Source organism: Bubalus bubalis, chromosome 6, assembly GCF_019923935.1.
Source record: "Bubalus bubalis isolate 160015118507 breed Murrah chromosome 6, NDDB_SH_1, whole genome shotgun sequence".
Classification (NCBI taxonomy): domain Eukaryota; kingdom Metazoa; phylum Chordata; class Mammalia; order Artiodactyla; family Bovidae; genus Bubalus; species Bubalus bubalis.
In genome coordinates, this window is record NC_059162.1 from 111,659,797 (window position 1) to 111,682,570 (window position 22,774).

At 49.7% G+C, this 22,774-nt stretch overlaps 1 protein-coding gene and 1 long non-coding RNA gene across 4 annotated transcripts in view; one reads left to right on the forward strand and one right to left on the reverse strand.

Annotated features, from left to right (window-relative positions):
- CSMD2 (CUB and Sushi multiple domains 2) overlaps positions 1-22,774 on the forward strand; it is a 693,817-nt gene that overhangs the window by 401,309 nt on the left and 269,734 nt on the right. For both annotated transcript variants that reach the window (XM_044945284.2, XM_044945283.2), the window contains one exon: positions 13,915-14,097. In XM_044945284.2, the coding sequence (XP_044801219.2) occupies positions 13,915-14,097 (183 nt within the window). The remainder of the gene's footprint in view (positions 1-13,914; positions 14,098-22,774) is intronic.
- Positions 2,198-7,846, reverse strand: LOC123334177. Of its 2 annotated transcripts, none has more exons than XR_006552007.2 (3): positions 7,726-7,846; positions 5,848-6,044; positions 2,198-2,596 (listed from the first exon to the last, which is right to left on the reverse strand). It is a non-coding gene; the product is annotated as an uncharacterized LOC123334177 (long non-coding RNA). The 2 variants fall into 2 exon arrangements; XR_006552006.2 differs by lacking the exon at positions 2,198-2,596 and adding an exon at positions 3,445-4,084.

Below are 22,774 nucleotides of genomic sequence, written 5' to 3' on the forward strand. Positions count from 1 at the left end.
GCTTATTCAGGGAAAAGTGGACTCAGTGGAGACTTGAGAGCTGTGTCCAAATATTTGAAGGGTTGTTATGTGGGAAAGGGGAACTGGGCTCATTTGGTGTGATTTCATTTTAAAAGAAAGGGGCCCATCATTTGTGGAGAGCCTGTGATGTACCAGAAGCTGAACATTCATTGCCTCCTTGAATGTTCATTGCACAAACAGTGTCAGGCAAAGACTTGAGATCCCTTGGGGGCCACTCACGTGTCGGGATGGGGATGCCCAGCAGGGAGGCCTCTGACCCTGCCTCCATATGCTCCCCTAAGCCCTCTTTTAAAAGCAGATTTGTGGCTAAGCACTAGTTTGAAAAGTACCACTTCATCTCATTCCATAATCGCAACTCTGTGATGATGGCTGCTCTTTTATAGAAGAGGAATCGGAGACTCAGAGGGTAAGTGACCTGCCCAGGGTCATACAGAAGTGTGGGATCTGGCAGAGTCGAGATTCGACCCCGGTCTCTCTGGCTTCAAAGCCCATGATTTTCCTCTTATACCAAAGTTGCAGAATTTCAATTCCTTACAAAATCTTTATGGAAACCAAAGTTCTGCCCTAATCTAGTGGGCCACAGATCGTGAGCCTGGGTTCCTTGTTACTAGAGATTGGATGAGGTCATTTGTCCATTTCACTCACTATTGATTGATATGTGACCTGTATGAAGGTGGGTGCTGAGGTTACAATAGGGGCGCATAGACTTGACCTAAAAACATAATGCTATGTGACTGCTGATCACAAACCAAGTGTGGGCCGGAGGACTTCTCCTCAGAACCATGACAAAGTAGGAAGAGAGAAGAGAGTCTGGGCATCTAGAGACCTCACTAACTCACAGGAGCTACCTGGGTTCTGGGTACAGAGGCAGCAGGTTCTGTGGAGATAGAACGGACTCTGGACTTGGACCTGAGCTGGTGAATCCCAGCACAGCCCCAGATGTGTGACCTTAGGCAAGTAATACAGTCTCTCTGAGCCTCAGGTTCCCCACTGGTGAAATGGAGGCAATAATGTCGACCGTATCACACTGTTGTGCAGTGTTATGAAATGAGATTACAAAAGGCTCCTAGAGCACAGAGGTGCCATGCCATGGAGGCCCTGATGACCACTGTCCTCCACTCTGGGGTACATCCTCCTGTGCAGGGATACGAGTCTTCCTGCCTGTCCCCAGGTGCCCCGTGCTTCCTCAGGTAGCCCTGGTCCTGGGTCCCTGCGTCCCCCGCACTCCCTAGGCCCGTGCTTCCTTAGGTAGCCCTGGGCCTGGGTCCCTGCCTCCCCTGCACTCCCTAGGCTGGCTGGGAAGGAAGTCGTTCACGGTGGCCGTGGTGAAGCTTGTGGAGGCAGAAGTGGCAGAAGGCAGACTCTTGTCTCCAAGGGCCTCAGTCAAGGTTTCAGAAAGAGTTGGCACCTTGTCCAGCAGGAAGAAGAGCCCAGGAAGGATTACATGTTGGGATGAGCCTGCTTTTCCCTTCTTGTCCTTCCACCTTTGACCTTGTGTTTGAGGGTCTCACACCTTCATGATGAGTCAATCCCTTCTTTGTGGAAGAGGTGGGTGGCCGACTTCCCTGGAACCCCAGTGTGACTGGTCCTTCCATCTGCTCTGGGCCTCTCTGCCTGCAACTTCCTGGGTCCTCTCCTCCTCCCTGGCTGCTCCCTCTCAGCTCCTGCATGGTTCCCTCAGGGCAGGCACTTCTCAGGCCCTCAGCTTTCATCCTCTTTCTAGAACCTTCCACCATTGATCACATCTACACGCATGGCTTCAGCCCAGCCTGAACCCTGGGGACTTTCAAATCTGCTCCCCAGTAGACATCAGTCTACCTGTGATGCATCTTACACAGCTTCCCCCTCGGATAGCTCAAGCCCAACACTTGGCTTAGGGCTGTTCTGGCTGCCGTAAGAAAATCCCATAGACTGGGGAGCCTAAATAACAGAACTCTATTTTCTCACGATTCTGAAGGCTGGAAGTTCAAGGTCAGGGCACCAGCCGATGCAGGCTCCGGTCCGGGCTGGCTTCAGATGGCTGCAGATGTCTTTCTGGCTTGCAGGTGACGCCTTCTCTCTGTGTCCTCAGAAGGCCTTTCCTGGATATGTGCATATGGATTGGGAAGAAGAGTGCAATTCTCTGCTATCTCTTCTCATAAGGACACTAATCCTGTCAGATCAGGTCCCTACCCTATGACCTTGTTTAACCTTTACTATGTCCTTAGAGGCCCCATCTCCAAATATAGCCTCACTGGGGGTTAGAACTTCAACATATGAATTTGGGGAGACACGAGGTTTCAGTCCATTAACACCATCCAAAGCCAAGCTCTCCATCTCCACCTGCACCCCTACGCCCCCTTCACCCCATCTCCATACCCACTGCCACCATCCATGCCATCACACAGCCTCATTTCCACTTCCTCCTTCTCCCGTCTCTGACTCGGTCCCCAGATTCTCCCAGTTCTCCTTCTGTAGCATCCTGGCTCCTCTGTCACTGATGTGGCCGAGGCCTTCGTCACCTCTCCCTCCGCCCCAGCCATCTGCCTCAGGCAGCTCAGTGATCTTCCTAGAATCCAAATCTGTATAGTTCCTGCTACATTAAAAAAAAAAAAAGAAAAAAAAAACCCTTTTTTAAAAAATATTTATTTACTTATTTGACTCCATCAGGTCTCAGTTGCTGCACACGGGATCTTCATTGCATTATGCAGAATTTTTCATTGCACTTTGAGGATTCTGTAGTTGTGGAACACAGGCTTAGGTGCTCCGTGGCATGTAGGATCTTAGTTCCCTGACCAAGGGTCAAACCCACATCCCCTGCATTGCAAGACAGATTCTTAAACACTGGACTGCCAGGGAAGTCCCAGATGACAACTTCTCACTGCTTTCAGGATAAAGCACAATCATTCACATGGCATCCAAGGCCCTCTGTGATGATAATTCCAAGTGCTGGCTCCTATAGAAGCCCATTCTAGGCAGATAACAGTTTATTAACGTATCCAGTCCTACAGGGCCTAGCCCAGGGCCTGGCCCAGTCAGGCACCCTTCCCCTATCCCCACTCAATTCCCTTTGGCCTGCTTTACCACCTCCCAGCACTCAGGTGCCAAGAACCCACATTCTCCACTGTCTCCATAGGCTCTGGGGTCAGACAAACCCAATTTACAATCGAGTTCTGCCACTGCTGTGTGTGTGATCTTCAGCCAATCCCTCGGCTTCCCTGAGCCTAAGCTTCCTCATCTGTGAAGAAGGACTGATAAGCATTCATCACATAGGAGTCTTGAGAGAACTCCATACAGGGATTCCCCCAGCAAAGGGCCTGTGTGGGGGGTGTGTGTGTGTGTGCTCAGTAGCCCACTCATGTCCGATTCTTTGTGATCCCCTTGGACTGTAACCTGCCAGGCTCCTCTGCCCATGGAATTTTCCAGGCGAGAACACTGGAATGGGTTTCCATTTCTTACTCCAGGGGATCTTCCTGACTCAGGAATTGAACCCCCGTCTCTTGCGCCTCCTGCAACGGCAGGCAGATTCTTTACCACTGCGCCACCAGCATAGGGCCTAGCACTTAGGAAACACTCAGCTTAAAAGCCTGCTCCCCTCCCCTGCCTCCCCAGTCCTGCAGCTCTCCCTCCAGCCTACACTCGTGGCCCAAAGCTTCAGCATTACCTCCACCCCCATCTTAGCCTCCTTTTATCCCAACTCTTAGGAAATTCCACACAGGACAGGACACCTTGGCTCAGGGATGGGAGGTTGGAAGGGATACAAATGTTCCCACAGGTGGCATGGGGCATTTGAGGGCAGAAACCTCCCCCAGGCATACCTGACCCCATCAGCATCAATACCCCTTGTGCCCCAGTTGAGGCAGAGAGAAGCTTCCGTGGGGCAGGCAGGTGGTACCACAGTATCACCATCCACTCCCATTAAAAGTTCAAGCCCCTGGTGGGAAAAGTTCAGGGATTTATTTCCCAGAAATTCTTGTTCTGTTTGTCACAATCGCAGGTCGGGGCGGGGGAGGAGCCTCCAACTCCATCGATATCCACATCCTCGAATCGTAGAAACTCAGGCCCCCTCCATGAGGGCAGCCAGCTGTAGAAAGCACATTCACAGTTGCAATTGCTCTGCTTCCCAGCAGAACAAGAAATATTTAAGGAACAGGCAATTAGCACTTACCAGAAACATTATAAAATTACATACAACTTGCTAACAAGTTTTAGCATCAATCTGGGAGTCTCCTTGCTTCCTGACTTGGAGCCTGGAATCTGGTGGCCTCATGGGGAATCTAGGAGACTGGCCCAGAGGAGAAAGGAGCTGGGACACTGACCCTGGAGATAAGGAGGATCAGGGCGGTAGCGATCATGTAGGAAGGATGACAAATAGTCCAGGGCACTCACATTGGAAATAAGGTCACCTGTGCATTCAGCATCATCTAGGCCCCTATTATATTACAGACACTGTTCAGACTGCAAGGGGATGCAAGGGTAAAAAGACAAGCTGTGCCTTCACCCAAGTCACAGTCTGTCTTCACTAGAGTCAGAGGAAATGGGATGTAGCAAGGAGGGGCCACTAACAATACTTGAGGGCATCAGGGAAGGCTCCCTGGAGGAGGTGATGTCTGAAACTAAAACTTGCTTGTAGGGTGGAAAGGAGTTGATCTGACATCCCCAAGGGAGAACAGGCTAACTTAGCAGGCTAACAGCCTAGGGTTGAAGCTGAAACCTCCACAGAATAAAGTCTGAGAGCAAGCAGGGAGAAGGTGCTCAAGTCTAGCCCTCTGCAGGTGATGCTTTTATCCCCTTCTCCAGAACTGAATGCTGGCGGGGGCATCAGGGAGCCCCTGTAAGAGATGGCATTGGAGCTGAGCTTGAAGGGAGGCTGAGGGCGACAGCCCAGTCTCTGGACTCTGCTCCTTTCTGGACCCCACCTTTCCTTCTTTCAGAGTGCCAAGCATGTGGCCATTTTCAGTCCCAGGTCTGTAACTTTCAGGACCTCTCCCTCTTCTTGCTTTACCCCAATAAGTTCAAAGGCCCAGACTTTCCAGTTTCAACAAGGAATGACATCAGTCACAGTCCTAAGATGCTCACTGAGTTTCCATGACACCCTTAACGCTTCTTCAGTCTCCAGGACCCAGAGGTTTGCTAGGGGTGGTAAATAGCAGAGGGCATTGCCCCATTGAAACTTGGCAGGAAGCAATCTGCCAGCACGGGCTTCCCTGGTGGCGCCCCTGTAAAGAACCTGCCTGCCAATGCAGGAGACACGGGTTCTATCCGTGGGTCAGGAAGATTCCCCTGGAGGAGAAAATGGCCACCCACTCCAGTATTCTTCCCTGGGAAATCCCATAAACAGAGGAGCCTGGTGGGCTACAGTCTGTGGGATCACAAAGAGTCAGAAATGACTTAGCAACTAAACTACAACAGTCTGCCAATGAAATATATTCCTTGAATATATGGGGTTTTGCAGATGGCAAGCTCCAGTTGGGGCTGATGCAAACAGTATGGGGCAACCTGGATACTCTTTATGTTTATCTTCACCCGTATTCACCATATTCACCTCTGTTTCCCAACGTCCTTCAGCCTGTGAACACACCCATAACAGTGTGATGGAGGAAGGAGCTGGGAGGGACGAATGTCACGCACCACATCCACCCACACTTCCATCCCATCCATGACAACTGTGTGCATAGAACCGTGCACAGATACCCAGAGACACACAAACAGGTGCGCGCTGCCTCTTGCCCGCTTGTGACCTCCCCATCATCAGGAGAAACATGGAGTAGGACGTGGTTCCGAGGAAACCCATGGGATCCAGGCATGCCCAGAGGTCGTCTAAAGCACCTAAGGTGTCCTGGTCACCTGTCAGGAGTCTGTGGTTGAACAACGGGTTTGGAGCCCTCAGGATGAATAAGGCACTGTGCTTGGTTCCAAAGATACAAAGAGCAGAAGGGGTGGGATTTTTAAGGAGCTGATCTGGGCTCTTCATGGTCTCCTCAGTCCATCTCTCCAGGCTCATCTCTTTTCATCCTCATTTCCTGCCACGTTGAACTTCCATTCTTCAAAATAAAGAAATAAATAAATTGTCCAAGGGGGGCTGGGAGTGACAGAGAGAGAGGGCAAGAGGGCAAGCTAAGTCTGCCTGGATGATTGAAGGGCACATCCCCAAGTGGGAAGCACTTGGGCTGACACTGAAAGAAGATTCTTTGTCTGACGGACAAGCCGGGGTGTTCATTAAGGAGGAGCACACAGGAGGTACCAACTTAGAGCCTTGTGAAAGCCGGCTGGGATCCGCCAGCAGCAGGCCAGTAATGACCTTGAGGAAACCCCTCCTGGTTACTGGTTACGTGCCATGTGCTGGCCGTTTTGACAGTTGTCTGATATACATATACTCATTTAATCCTCAAAACAATGCTGCAAGGTGGCTGTTATTACTACCATTTCCATATTACAGGTGACAAACCTAGGGCTCAGGGAGGATAGGAAAGGTACCCAAGATCTATTCCTTAGTGTCAGAGCCAGGATACAGACCCAGGACTTTCTGACTTCAGAGCCCTCATTTGTCATCCTGGCGTTATTTTGCCTCCCTGAAGGTGGTTCCTTTTTATGGTGTTTAAGTCTCAAGGTTGAAGATGGACAAAGATGAAGCCGGGGTGGGAGGGGTTGGCAAAGGTTCTGCTGTGCCAAGGAGTTAGGGTTTTCATCTGTGGATTATGGGAAGCCATGGAAGAGTCAATGAGCAGGGCACACTAATGATCAGATGTTTGTTTCTAGCGATGTCGCACTGCTCTGCAGAGTATGGAGTCCAGGGGAGGGGCAGGGGAACAGTTTTTGCTTGATGACATGCCCAGGTGAGAAATTAAGAGAAGTGGGCTGAGGCAATGAGGGATGGGGTGGAGAGCAGATGGTGCAAAGAGGAACCACCAGGAAGTGGTCAGCAAGGGCTGATTCCCGTCTGCCTGGGAAACCTCCATAAAGTCTTTCCGCTTCTCCCAGCCCCAGGCTGAGATCGGAGCTGCCTTCCTACACCTGCAGGGGTGGTGTGATAAGGTGCATCCCACGTGTACACTGTAACTATCTCTAGCCCCACCTGACTGTGAGTGGGCAGGGGCAGGGGGCCGTGGGTCGGGCAGTTCTGCATCGCTAGCGCTGAGCCTGGCATTTGGCACAGTTCCCGTGCAACACACATCAGCTGTGCTCACACACTGAGCAGCATGCTCTCTGTGCTCCAGGCGCTGTACTAAGCGATCAACAATGCATAACCCATGCCTGCCTCTGCAGGGCTTACGTTCCAGGGGGTGGGGAGAGGAGCAACGAGGAGCCCACCTGGCGGCCAGCGGGGCACCAAGGGGCTGTGATGTGAATCTGCTTGTTCCTGATGCCCCACAGACAGTAGGCTCCAAGGTGAAGGGTTTTGCTCTTTTCTTTCACTGCTACACGTGCAGTGTCTGGAAAAGTAACTACTGAAATGAAGAGAGAGATACTTGCAAATCAGTGCACAAAGGAAAAGACCAGAGTGCCAAAACAGCAAAGGAAAAGGGAGACATCTCAGAAGCCTGGTTAGGGAAAGCGCTCGGAAGAGGTGACATCTTAGGCTGAAGTCTGTCACGTGAGCAGTGGGCCCTGGGACATCAGGGAGGAGAGGACGCTGTAGCCCAGGCTGAGGGGACAGTGAATCAGTGAAGGAATGAATGACGTCCCACCCCACTGGAAAGACCATGAATCCTAGCTCACACTCACCGCCCCTCTCCCTCTGTGTGGCACTCCCTTCTTGGAGCTCATCAAGTAGTGAATTTATAGAGGCACAAGACGCAGCTCCTTTTCTACAGATGTTGCCATGAAAGAGGATTCCAATTTGGTATTAGAAATGGGAAAACCTGGGGAGAAGATGGTACGGTTGATCACAGATGATAGGGATAAAACAGCAGAGAAGAGGGAAAGTGAATACGCAGGTGGAGATGGAATTCTGAGGGTCTTTGAAGTTCGCATCTGGTGTTCGCCAGCTCACTTCTGGTCGGCAGAAGGAGGGAGGGAGACAGATAAACACTGATAAAATAGAATTCTATTAAGCCAGATAACAGGAAGCTGCATGCATGATCTTCTCCAAGTCAGAATTTGACTTAGGGATTCAGTTCTGGGCTCTGACCCCAGATTTGATCGGCATCAACCGGGAGGGTCAGGTTCCCGTGCCTTTTCTGTCAGGAGGGCAATGGGGACTTGGTTCCCGTGTGTTTCCAGCCGGGGTTGACCCTGGGTTTGGAGGGAAAGTCTAGATCAAGACATAGGGTGTCTGAGGGCCAGAAGCCAGCCCCCAGCCTCCCAGTCTTCCGAAAGGCACTCTCGAGCCACCCTCTCTGTTCTTCCTGTCTCCCCACCCAATCCTGATTCTGTAGCCTGCACCTCCCTCTCTTCAATGTCTTGGACCTCTTCACCAAATGCACCCTTAAACCTGACTTCCCCCGAGGTCACCGTTCCTAGGAGCCCTCTCCAGAGCGGGCAGCTCCTGTCCGCAGACCCCGTGAACTTGACACTTGAGAGGTGGGCTCGTGTGCTTGCTCTCCAGTGCCTTCCACCTACGTGCACACCCTTCTGCTTTGCCTCGTCTGTCTCCACCTCTGCTGCTCACTCCCTCCTCGACCAGGTCGCCAGCCTCTTCCTCTCCATCCTGAGTCTCGCCATCACTTGCTTTTCCGTTTCTCAGCCTTCTCACCTCCTGTGGGTGAGGACCTTGCTCTCGCACCTGTGAAGCCTGGATTCCACTCAGCTGCTCCGAGGCCCCCTGTGCCTTCTGCTCCTCCACCTGCTCCTCCACCCCCTCCTCCCTCTACTCCATTCACGTCCTTCTCTTGGCTTCTCCATTCCCCATCCCCTCCCCCACCTACTCTGTTCACATCCTTCCCCCATCAACCTCGGCCCCTAGCATCAACAGTCAGCTGTTCTTCGATCAATAGCCTCACCTCCCTGCCCACTGCCCTTCCTTCTCTCCACGTGCACGTGAACCAGTATACAAGGGCTCTGGGACAAGCCACACAGCCCTGCTCACAGAGCCCCTCCGTGGACCCGGGGTCCATGGCCGTGTGTCCAGCCACGATTCCTCTTCTCCAGGGGATTGTGGCAGACATTCTGCTCAATGCTGCCTCCTTTTCCCCACGAGTGGTCCCCCGCCTTCAGCAAACATCATGACCCATCCTCCTCCTCCGCTTGTAAGGTAGAGCCTGTGTCATCACAAGAGCTCCTTCAGCCTCCTGCTCTCCTTCCTGAAAGGTCGCTGTGGTCACCTCTGCCCTCCTGGCGTCACGAGGGAAGGGACGCTTCCTGATCTCTAATGCAAGCCCCCAGCGTGCACTGGTTCCGGGCCTCCTGCCTGCTCCAGAACCTCACGCTGTTACTGTCCATTTCAGCTGACCATTCAGTGTCTCTCATTCAGTCATATTCTCCATCTCTGTCTCTCCCTCTCTCCCCTTCCCCATCATGTAATTACAGCCTAGTTTATTCAACCTTAAAAACCCTGCTCCACTGCCCCCTCGAGTCCACAATCCTCGTAAGTTGCCACCTGACTTCTCTCTATTTGTTCACTTTGAAGAAGTGCTTTCTTCACGAGTCATCTCCTCTTTGTGGATCATCTTCCCCTTCTCCCACCCTGTGCCGGCCCCATCATCACACTCGGCCTCCTGCCAGTAACCAGTGAACTCCTTCCACTCCCCTGTGGCCACTCCTTTCTAAACTTCCACACAGGCCCCCAGAGATCAGGAGCCCCTCTAGAAAGGAAGCTCCAGGCAGCAGGACCTGTGTCTGCCTTGTGCTCTGCACACCCTGCCCAGCCCCAATGCCCCGTGCCGAGGGTCACCCTAAGTAGACTCTCCAATGCTTGTTGAATGTGTGAGTGATCTCCCTGCCTCCACAATCTCTACCCCCAGATCATTCTCCAGGCAGCAGTCAGGGTGACCGTTTAAAACCCACATCATGAGATGCCTAGTGAAATGAAACCCTTTCCCAAGTCCCCCATCCTCTGCCATTGCCTACACTCTGAAGTCCAGTCTCATCAGCAGGTCGCACAGGCCCTTCTGTGGGCTGGCCCTGCCTGCCTCTTCCGCTCTCATGCCTCATCACCTTGTGGAAAGTACTCATGCTTATAGAAAGGCAATGTGGCGTGGCGGTGAAGAGCCCTGGAACTGTACAAACTGGGTCTGGACCTTAGATCCTCCATTTCCAGGCTATATGACCTTGGGTAATTGCATGACCTCTCTGTGCCTTGGTTTCCTCACCTTTAAGATGGGAATGGTAGTACCTAGCTCACAGTGGCATTGTAAGGAAGAAAGGAGTCAACCGTGTGTAAAATGCTCAGCGCGGCCGCCAGCACATCGTCAGAACTACTGATTCGTTGTGATCACAGTGATGAGTTGCCGTCACTGCTGGGGTTGCAGTCCTGCCAACAGCCTGGCCTCTGTGCCTCTCTCGGGCTCCTGCAGCACAGGAAGGGTCCTTCCTCTCGTCTCCCTCCCACTAATGCCTTTCTCTTTTTCCCAACTTTATTGAGATGTAATTAACACATAACATTGTGTCAATTTGAGGTGAACAACGTGTTGATTAAATATGTGCATATATTGTGAAATGATTACCACAGGAAAGTTAGTTAATACGCCCATCACGCATCACCTTACACCGTGTGTGTGGTGTGTTGAAGACGTTTAAGATCTACTCTCTTAGTAACTTACAAGAATACAACAACAGTGTCATTAGCCAGAATCACCATGCTGTGCAGCACCTCCCCTGACTTGTTCATCTTATATTTGGAATTTCGTGTCTTTCAAACACCTGTACCCATTCCCCCACTCCCACGCTTGCACCCCCCACCCACAACCACCATTCTACTCTGTTTCTGCGAGTTCATTTTATTTTTTTAGATTCCACTTCTAAGTGAGATCATCTGGCATTTGTCTTTCTCTGACTTATTTCACTTAGCATGACGCCCACAAGGTTCGTCCACGTCACAAATGGCAGAATTTCCTTCTTTGTGGCTGAAAACATCCCAGTGTGCAGTATGCCACAGTTTCTTTGTCTGGTCATCCATCAGTGGTCATGTAGGTTGTTTCTAGGTCTTGGCTGTTGCGAATATTACTGCAGCGAATCCCACTTGTTCTTTTTACCTGTTGGCTCCCGCACAGACTTCAGGCCTCAGCTTAGACGTCACCTCCTCCAAGAAGTCTCCCCTGATGCCTGGGCTGAGACTGGGCTGAGAAGAGAGAGGCATGGGGGCACCAAAGAACTCAGCAATAAATAATATTGCATTGGCCAAAAATTCATGTAGGTTTTTCCATAACCTCTTATGGAGAAGTGTGAATAAATTTTTGGCCAGCCCAATATTTTTCTGTTCTAGTTATTAAAAACCAAGATGAATGCAAAATATCCAAATTTTTTTTTTTAATTTCAAAAATGACTCTGATGCCCAGGACTAGGATGAGGCAAGCAAGGTGAGTCATCAAGTGCTGAGTCAGATCTGGTCTTTTTATTAAGTTCTAGTATCTTTCTTCCTGTTGGATTTGATTTATAGGCATCAATTTTGATTTTCTAAAAATCAAGACACTGCACTGAGACCATGTTTGTCTAGATGGCTGAGTTTCTGCTGCTGCTCCCTAAAATTCCATGCCCGAGGTTAGTGCCTCACTACCCACACCCCATCTCCAGCCCCACCTTCCAAGTGTGAGCTGTGTGCACTCTATGTCATGAACACTAGCTTCCTGGTCTGGACTGTTTAGTCTTTGGGACCAGAGCCCATGTCCAGGTCCCAAGTGTCTGGCACAGAGACTGGCACACAGTAGGTGCTCATTCTATGCTTCTGATCATACTGAGAGCAGGCAGAATGGAATGGGTGTGGACGGGGCCAGGCCTTCCCAGTGGAGAGAGCAGAGTGACTTCCCTCCTCCCCCTCAGGATGCTTGTTCTCTCACGCTGATCCACCCCCAGACTAGCTGGTGTGGTCTGGGGCGCAGGCAGGGAGACCCACATTTACCTCTTCTGCAGCATACCTGGGCCTCCCCAGGATGCCTTACCCCTGGGTCCCCTCCTACACAGTGAGTTCAGCTCTGTCTTCACACGTGGGTAACTTCCTCCAGCTCTCAGAGGGTCCACAGTGAAAGTCTTCACCCAGGTCCTATGTCCCTGAGACAGCATGCTTGGGGACAGCACAGGGAGGGGCCTTGCTGCTCACTTCTCCATGCTGACTTGTCTCGGGGACCCTGCTTCCATTTCTTCAGGTCTCCTGGGTCTCCGGGACCTGCAGCAGAGGGGCCACCTTCCCGGGAGCGCCTCCATGGCTGCGCTCGCCCAGGCCTGGCAGGAGAGCTGGCTTCAGAGGAGGGTTGGCTTGTGCTTTCAGGCATATGCAGAGGGAGCCATCAGGGGCATGCCTGAGATGAGAGGAGGGCGAGCTGACCCGCACTGGAGTCCTCAGGCCTCGTGCCTGGTCACACAGACCCTCTTTTCCCCGAAACCAGGGACAGCAAGAGCTGTCTGACTTAGATCTCTCTCTCTCGCACACACACACACACACACACACACACACAATGACTTTCTCTCTCATATACACTGTCTCTCTGTCTTTCTCATACACACACATTTTGACTCTAACACACACACTCTCTCTCACACATACACACACACTCTGACTCTCTCTTGCACACACATATACACACTCTCTCTCTCACACACACACTCACTCAATCCCAGCCAAAGAATACCTTGTTCTGCCTGCTCTCAGCAGTGGGCTGGAGGCCCTGGCTTGAGGGAGGGGGACCACGAAGGTGACCATGGTCACCGTCTAGATAAGGCAGCAGTGTCTGGGGCTTGCCAGACCTGAACCCAGGACCCAACAGCTGTGGTGAGAGTTTTGTGCAGAATCACCCTGTCAGGCCACACACAGCAACTTTGAGGACTGTGATTCCGAGAGCCCATAACGGTGCCCACGGACAAGGCAGTGTCGCTTTGGCCTGACAGTCCTGGGAAGGTGTCCAAAACCTCCCACTACCCCAGCCCCCTGAATCACAGGACTCCTGCTGTCCTCGCCTCACCATCTGTCACTTCATTCATGACTCGGAGTCCTTCCTGAGGGTGCCCTCCTCCCTGGGAACTGAGCTCCTGCTCCCCACTCCTTCCCCTCCTCTGCGCCTGCTCTTCATCTCTCACAGCACCAAGCTCGTAGAAATGGGGGGTGACTCCAGAGGAAACTCCAGGGCCGAGGCCAGGACAGAGGACTTCCCTGGGGTGTCTCAGTCCTGACTGACTCTCCCACCAGGCCTCCACCCATCACGCCCCTGAGTCCAGACCTCCAGAGCTGTCTGGGGGAACCCACTGCCTGTGTGACTCACCACTGTTGGATCCCACGAACTTTAAAAGCATATTTAATGAGTCCTGTGTTTTTTCATTTTACCTACTCCTGTCTCAAACAGAATTAAAAGTATATCTTCATGAAAATGCTTCCAGGTCAGAAGGCAGTGGATATTGATTCTCACATCATCTCTGGGTGGGGGAAAGGCAGGCAGCACAAAGGCAGCCTCCCTCCCATCTTGTTCTTACCTTCACTGCTCAGGAAGGGACTGGGCCTGAAATCTTCCAGGCAACAGGCATAATCTGAATGCAGAGTCCAGTTAGTAAAGAAGGCTCCAAACCCTGTGAATCTGTGAATTCCTAGGACGGTGTCTCACAGGGAACATACAACCACCTTCCCTGAATGAAAACAGCCAAGCACCTGGAGTGTTCCTTATGGGTGCGGAGTCCCAGAGCCGGAGGGCCGGTTCCTCCCAGGGCTTCTCATCAAACGCCCCCGGGGTCTGTCCGAGCCCTGCCCTCGCGTTGGAGGTGCAGCGTCACGCCCCGGCTTCGGGCAGTGTGGAGTCACCACGCGTGTCTGTTCTCTCCTCTCCTCTCTTGCAGAGATCGAGCAGGGCAGCTGTGGAGATCCCGGCGTACCTGCCTACGGCCGGCGGGAAGGCTCCCGGTTCCGCCACGGGGACACCCTCCAGTTTGAGTGCCAGCCTGCCTTTGAGCTGGTGGGGCAGAAGGCAATCACGTGCCAAAAGAATAACCAGTGGTCGGCTAAGAAGCCAGGCTGCGTGTGTAAGTGTGCGGGGAGGGGAGTCGCTTCTACTCAGAAGCCGGGGACCCATGTCCTAGCTTATCTGGGGGCCCCGTCCTTGGGAACCTCGTAGGGTCGTAACCACAGTTTCACTCTGGTTGGCTTCTTCTCTTTCTTGAAACGTCTCTGGCTGAGTCCTCATTTCTGGCAGTGACGTGGACGGTATAGGACTGAGCGTGACTGCTCTTGACATCCGGGGCTTCTTCGACACCGCCTTCCTCTCCCCGGTGACCCTCGCAAGCACTGTCAAACCCAGACGTTTCCTCCTCACCCTTCTAGTTGTTGGTGACGCCACACCGTCGAGCCAGGGTGGAAGGTGCTAGCAAAGTTCGTAAGACTCTAGACGCTCTGCCAGCCTGGGGGTGCTGCGGGATACCATGGCGGTGCCGGGACACGCGGTTTTCATCCGATTGCTTCCTCTTGCATCAGATGTAGGGAGGGGTTGGGATCCAGCTGTCTTTGAATTGTTGATCTTTGGGAGAAAGGGTTGGAGTTGAGTGCTCTGTTCTCTGGGGACAACAAGGATTCTTTTCTTCCCTCCTCTGGGATGGTCTGACTTTGCTTTCCGGCGCAAATACTACTTTAAGTCCTGGCTCCCAGGGAAATCAGCTAGCGTGAGGGGGCAGTGTGTAAAGGAGCAGGCTTGGTCTTTGTTCAGACATCAAAGGTTCTCCCTCTCTGGGCTCTCGTCTCTCTTTCTCCCAACGCTCACCCCCGCCACCCTCCATCTCTTACAATCTGCTTCCCCCAGGGAAGGGCCTACAGCCTGACTTCTCCTCTCCCTTCTCAGTGGGTTTCTCAGGTGCTGCCTCGTAGAGAATGTTGGCCCCTTGCGGCAGGGAGAGGAGTAACCTGGGAGACTATAAGGAATATATGTGATGATGGAGAGTTTGGCTCTAGAGTGGCTGAGCCAGGTCATACCACAGTGACTACGTCTGGAACAACCAAAAAATTCACTTTGTGTAGTGGGCAACGCATTTTTGATGACCTGTGAGTTTTACATAAAAATTCTTGCAGAGGTTTAAAGATCAAATCGCTCTTAGATGTGCATTAAGCAAATAAAATTATTGAAAAATATATTGCATGGAATCAGTCACAGATCTCTGGCCTGATGTGGTTTGAATATAGTGCCTGACAACGTGCACCCTGGGAGTTGGGGGTGGGGGGCAGAGGGCAGGGGAGGTTAGCAGGGAGCTGGGCTGGGCAGGTTCAGAGATGAGCCTAGGGCAGAATGGGCGGGTCGAATGGAGCCCTGCAGAGTCAGGTCCTCAGAACGCAAAAGGTCTGAACTGCAAGAGTCCCAGGGAGCGTGGGGGCTCCATCTCTGAAATCCATCTGGGAGAAACAAGGCAGGGAGAACTGAAAGGGTCGGACTTTTAGAGCAGAGAGCTGGCAGGAGTGAAGTGTGCCTCAGAGCCAGCTGGTGACTTAGAACCAGGATAAAGCTCCCTGCTCCACAAACTGAGAAGTGCAGGTAGCAGAATGCTGCCTCTGGGAGGTGGGGTGGTGGCGGGGTTGTGGGGGGGGGGTGGTCTGTCACTCAAGCCCTCCAGGAATTTATTTGCCCTTTTGGCTCTTAGAAGTAGATTCAGGAAATCTCTGAAAACTTCAGTCAGTGCTGCTCAGCAGGCTCTCTGCTTCCAGGAGGAAAGCTGACAGGATGTTGAGCACTGCTTACAATCAGCTGAGAAGAAGCAGAGGGCAGAGGAGTCCTGGCGGGTACGGGCGGTGTTCTCTGTGGTTTATAATAAGGAAGAGGAACCTGAGGCTTATTGAGGGAACCGTGAAGCAGGCACTCTTCTCGGGGGTGGGGGGAGGGGGGGAGGATGGCACTTCTTCTTCCAGATGATTCTGGGAGATGGGGGGTGATATCCCCAAGGTACTGCCATCACTCAGGTATTTCTGATCATGTTGGTATAACAGACACGGCTGGAGTCTCAGGGATGCTGGCTCTGGTGGAGGAGGCCAGAGAGGACATGCTGGCCCCAGGCTTTTGCACCATGAGCAAGGTCGCAAGTGAGTGCCTGCCATCTGTCAGCTTCCTCTCTATTGAGACCCCAGCCCCTAATCTGATGCATCCCTGGGTCTCAGGCTTTGCCCTCAGGGAACTCCCGGTCTAACTCATGGTGAAAGATGGTACTAAGAAGATCTGGGTGCCCTGAGAGAATTAGGGATTCAGCATCTGGAGACCTGTGTCTTAGTCTCGGCTCAGTTTCCTGGCTCCAGCCACGGCAGCTTCTCTCTGAAATTTGCTTTGCTGATCTATCTGATGGGGTTGCACTCCCCAATTCTAAGCCTTTGTGATCATATTTACAGAAAAAGACAACTATGACATGGACAGTCCTCACATTTTCCATCATGAACACTTGAAAACCACTTTCTAAAGTGGGTCATTTATACAGAGCTCATTCTTCGAGGGATAAAGTTAAAACGTGGCATTCTCCTCCTGACCCCAGATCAAATATATAATATAGTGTGTGATCCTATAATAGATGTGTGATCCTATAATAGTGGGTGATCCGTAGAAAAAAGGACAATATCTGTAAGCATTTATAACAATATAGAATAGTCCAGTCAGTCTCTGTTTTATAATATGGTCATAAATGTACGTAGAAAAGCACCTCTAGCAAATGTCAGCTTAAGTGCCCTAAGTTTCAATGTTAATCACGATAAATTTTAACACATATTTAGCAAACAATGTCCTTCTTTCCTTCTGAGGGTTTAGAAGAGGACTTGAAGTTGGGGGGGGGGTGTTTTGAAGGCTCAGATTTCTTTGAACACTTGTCCAGAGAAGTGCACAGCAGTGCATTGTTCTTCTCTTGCAACATTTTCTTCAAAACAGTTCCTTACTCCGGAATGGCCCTGCCGAGACGATACAAGTACACTCTTGCCTTCATGTTCCAAAACATTTTCTGCAGCGAGCAGGAACTTCAGAATCATTTTGTTGGCTTGCGAGCTGCCTTCGCAGTAGTAGATGCTCAGTAGATGGTCTTTCTTTTCATCTCGGTTTTAAAGATGCTGATGTTCCTCACCGTGAGAAGCATTCTGAAAGAAAAGATGGAACCGGCGTCTTTTCTCTTCCTCTCTCCTCCTCCTTGGCTGATTCACATCTCCAGGGATCGCTGCTCCAAAGCAGGTGGCAACAATGGCACTTCCCATCCATTCAACAGCATTCTTACCACATTCTTACCCTGTTCCAGGCTCTACCTGGAGAACTGGTGCTCAACCCGGGGACCTGGTGAGAAAGCGCCCCCCAGGTTTCAAACACCCTTCACCTTCCCAGAAACTGCCTGTTTCACTGGCTTCCTTACAAAAGCACCATATGGGAGCCTCTCCCATATAACCCTGTCCCCTTCTTTCTCCACGAGAGATACAATAGAAGGAAGATACAAATAACCTATGGTGGTTTGCACAACACTTGAGGCTTTGTTGACAGGCTAGCACTTCACACTTCATAAGAAAGCCAGGAAACCAATTATCAGTCCATTAGCAGCCACTTGCAGAAGAAGTTTCAAAACAGCCTTCACCAGGAAAATGCCAAGACCTCGCAGATGCCAGCTTCCCTTGGCCATTTTGTAAGCCACCACGAGAAGGTGTGAATCCTAATTGCTCGGTTCCTAATGTATATGGCATAAGTGTGAAATGAGAATACACAGGGATGCATGCAGTGTGAGTTACAAATCAGCAAGCGGTCCTTGAGAGACCAGGGAAGGGAGACGTGGGTCCTCAGGGGCTCAAGGAAAGTGTCACAGAGGATATGAGGCTGGAGGGGTGGGAGGTAAAGGAAGGTGCTCCATACGGGGATGCTGCAGGATACGGTCCTCTCCTAGCACCCTCCCATCCTTTCTCCGCTGAGTTGCTCCCCTCAACCACTCCCTCTCCACGCTCTGGACATGGACACACACACACACACTCAGATTTCTGGTCAGAGGAATGGACTAGGTCCTCCAGTCATTGGGATTCTCAACCTCAGCACTGCTGACATTTGGGGCCAGATAATTCTTTTGTGGGGGGTGCTTTTGTGCATTTTAGGATGGTTCAGCTGCATCCCTCCTGTCTTCTACCCACTAGAAGCCAGAAGCACACACACCCCTTCCGGTACTAACTGTGACAACCAAATACGTGTCCAGACATTGCCTGTGTCCTCTGGGGGAAGAAGTCACCCAGGATGGAGAACCACCAGTATAGGAAAAGCTAGTCTTGTCAGATTCCAAATATGATGAAATCTGTGTATTTGCATTTTAAATTAGGTCATGATTAGAAACTATGGAATTGTGACAGTGAGGAAGCATGGGGTAAAGGGAGATGCCAGTGTTTCTTACATGTTTTGTCATTGGGAAGATAGGACTCTTCCCTACAGCATCATGGAATATTTATTCTCTTATTTTACAGATGAAAACAAAGCTCAACTAGGCTCAGAGGTTATAGAACGGTTAGATGATGGGTTGGAATTTGAACTGTTAACTGACAGAGTTGGTTTCTGTTCCAAATGTACACTCTCTCTATTGCCCCAGATTTCCAGAATTCAAGAGGTCAGTAAGGACATCAAAAGGTTAGGACGACATTAGTCCAGACTGAGAAACAAACAGTGGTCTGAGCTACTCCCATGAAGTAACAGAAATTGACAAGAGTGAAACAAATTCATGAGGGCTAGACTCATGACCCTTGTTGGGACTACACCAGTATTTGTACTTGTTGTCCAGTCACCAAGTCGTGTCTGACTTCTCGCGACCCCGTGGACTGCAGCTCTCCAGGCTTCCCCGTCCCTCACCATTTCCCAGAGTTTGCCCGAGTTCATGTCCATTGAGTCAGTGATGCCATCCAATCATCTCATCCTCTGTCACCCTCTTCTCCTCCTGCCCTCAATCTTTCCCAGCATCAGGGCCTTTTCCAATGACTCAGCTGTTCACATCAGGTGGCCAAAGTATTAGAGCTTCCACATCAGTCCTTCCAAAGAGTATTCAGGTTGCGATATACCTTTGTTGAGGTCACTTTTTCATCTTTACTTTTTCTTATTCCTTCTACCTACCCATCCATTTATCCATCCATTTTGATGTACTGAGCACCTACTATGTACCAAATCAGCTGCATGAGTGGGTGTGGCCAATCCTGGTAAAATTCTAAACTGAGACACCTCTGGGGATGATCCCGCTCAGGCTGAGGGGGAGAGATCTTAGTGCCATGTCCGTACAATGTACTGTAACTCTTTCAAGGAGTATATTGAGTCCAAGGACCTCTACTCAGCACAGACTTTTGGTATACTCTAGTATTTTAAAGGTTTAAATAAATAAGATATTCCTAATTTCACTTCTTTCAACCAAAGCCAATTTCAAATTTGGCCATTCCTTTTTGATTCTTACCCACGCACACACATATTTCATATGGTTTTAATCAAAGTGAACATACCGTCTTGCATTCTGTCTTTTGAAGTTCATGGTTTTAATCAAAGTGAACATATCATCTTGCATTCTGTCTTTTGAAGTTCATATTATATTGCATATCTTGTCATGTTACTACATGTCTTTCGTACTTTACTAGTCTTAAAATCTATGGAATATTCTTTCTAGTGAGTGGACCATGACTTAGCCAATTATCCTCTGGGGGAAATGCAATATAGCTCAATTATTTTTTTATAAGCTTTTAACATCCTCAAGCATCCATGCTCACGTATGCTCAGTCATGTCTGACTCTGTGATCCCATGGACTATAGCCCACCAGGCTCCTCTGTCATGGAATTTTCCAGGCAAGAACACAGGAGTGGGTTGCCATTCGTTCTCCAGGGGATCTTCCTGATCCAGAGATAGAACCTGCGTCTTTTGCATCTCCTGCATTAGCAGGCAGATTCTTTACCAGCTGAGCCACCCGGAACCCATCCTCAAGCATATGACCTTTTTATATCTTTTCTTGAATTCTGTCCTTGAGGTAAATTTCCAGAAATGAGGTGTTGGGCCAGAGTAGGAACATTTAAAAATACTCATATCATTCCCCCAAAATGTTCTGCCAGGTCATAATGTCAGTAACAAAAGCTTGAAGGTTAAGACTAAGATTCATATAACACATGTCCTTCCCATCCAGAAATATGGCATAGATTTCTTTGTGTGTTCATCTGCTTCCATTTTTCTAAATATTAATAATTTTATAGTTTTCTTCATATAGGTCACATGTATCTCTTGCAATCTTTACCAGCATCACCAAATCTCAAGTATTTGTGTGGCCTTTTAAAAATTGCCAATTTAATAGGTATAAATTGAATGCATCCCTCCAGCACACCCTTGTCAACTTCCATGAAGTACCAAATGTTATGAAAAGTGCTGCGAATCTAGAGATGAATTGGGCACAGCCCTTGACCTCAAAGAGCTCGCTTTCACATGAAGATAGACATAATTATGTAAATTAAAGTGGGCTCTTGTGGTTCAAAGTTTACTTTTTCATCTAGAAAGCATTGGTGAATCAGATGTGTTTAGAAACTGCCCCATGAAGGCTCATTCTTTTATTTGACACATATTCATTGAGGTCAGTGATGTGGCAGGCATCACAGGAGGTGTGTAACAGGGGAGCAACAACCCTTCTGTTCATAGAGCATAGACTTGCATCAATGCTGCTAGAACAGTTGGGCCTCAAAGATGGGAGGACGGAGTGGGGACCCTTCTGGGAAGAAAGCTACTCTAATGGCCGTACTGGGTTCTGAGAGAAGCCAGGGGGTCTGGGGCTCTGCAAAAGGAGGATGTTCATTGGATACATCGACACACATATGCACAAGTGTGCACACACACATGTGCAGTCTCTAAGTACTTGGTGTGTAGTGGTTCCGAAAGGAGTTGGCTGCTCCCAAAGTGAGTGAATGAAAGAAGGGCGGTAGGGTCCATGGGAGTAGGATCTAGAGAGAGACTGCTGGGTATGCGTGGCTGGAAGCGTGTCCCTGTTGGAGCATGAGGTGTCAGGATTTCCATTACAGGACTCTGGTCCTGGCCTTTCTCCAGCTGGCCTGGGCACAGCCCTGCCCTGCAGGGACTTGGAGCATTTGCTGTTTGCAACCCCTGGGTAACAACTGTCTATCCTGACACGTGGCTATGAGAGTGTCGCGTTGATGTTTTCCTTTTCAATTTGAAGGCTCTTTCCATTTGATATGCATATTTTCCCCAATCTCCAGCTTTCTTTTTTCTTTCTTTCTGTTTTGCTAGTTTGCATTGTACAGTTGCTTTACATATTTATGCAGACAAATCTCTCGATATTTGTGATTTCTTTTCAAAGCTGACAAAGTTATCATTCTGCCACCGATCTGAAAAAACAGTCTGTTCTATTTTTGGTTATTTGTCAGTAATTTGATTTTTTTTTAATATAATTTGTTAATCCATCTGGAGTTTATTTAGATGAATGTATGATATTGTCCAAACTATTACACAGTTTTCCAACACAGTTTATTAAGTAATTCATTTCCCTTTTGATTTGAGGCAAATGAATTGTTCTATCACATTCTGAATCCTCGGATGTAGTTAAGTCTGTTTCTTGACTCACCGCTCTGTTCTGCTGCTCATTTCTATCTTAGCACCGGTATTGAATAATTTTAATTGTTGTTTTATAATATGTTCTAATATCTGGAAGAGCTGGAAACTACTCCTTCCTCCGTTAATTATTTTCTCTTTCAGAATATTCATTGTTATTCTCATCTGTTTGCTGTTCAAGATTAATTTTAGAATCATTTTGTCATAGTAAAAAAAAATCCTATTGGGATTTTGTATGTGTGCTCCTATAAATTAACATCAGGAAAATAGGCATTTTTATACTACACAGCCTTCCCATCCTGAAACATGATGTGCCACTCTTTTGTCCGTCTACTTTCATTTTTCTAAATATAACAGCTTTGTGGTTTTCTTCATATAGGTCACATACTTCGCTTGCTAGCTGTATTTTTAAACAGGCAGCTGCTTTTCCACTCCCCTCCCACCTCAACCGCAATGCCCTGTTGACACGTGAAGCATGTCCAGTTTTCCCTCTTCGCGGCTGAATCCTCGCATTCCCCATAAATATTTAACCCCAGCTTTTCCAGGACAAGTGCAGTTTCAAGCATCCTTTCCTTCATCCCAGAAAATATGATCACAATAACTGGAGTCCTTGGAAACTTCCTCTTTCAAACGTTCAGAGAGAACTGGGATCAGCTGGGGTTTGAAAGCGTCAGCCTCAGTATGACAGATAATATTCCTGGTAATTGCTTGTGATTGGGGTGGGGGTCGTGATAAGGGTGGTGTGAGCTCCCTCTGCTGATATAATGTTCTCCTTACTTCTCTGGGCTTCCATAAAGGTCCCATGAACCCATATGTGTTCCTGGAAGAGAAACAGAGAACCTGGAGATTGCTTTGGTCCAACTTTGTCAATTTCAGGTCAATTCCTAGAAGTTGAAACCAGATGGTTTCAGGCCCCCTTCCTCTGTTACCCAGTCCCCCAGCACATGGACACTGAAGACGTGTGCTAGCTTGTGGTGGAGCTGGGGGTGCCTGCTCTGTAGATGGTCTGCAGTAACTCAAAGGGTTCGTTTTCCAGAGCAGAAAGTCCTGGCAGTGACAGGAGGTGGAAACGGTCTGTATCTGCTACTGCAATGGGGAATGGGCACTAAAGTCAGGGCTGTGAAGCCTGATGGGGCCACAGGGGCAGCCTGGGAAG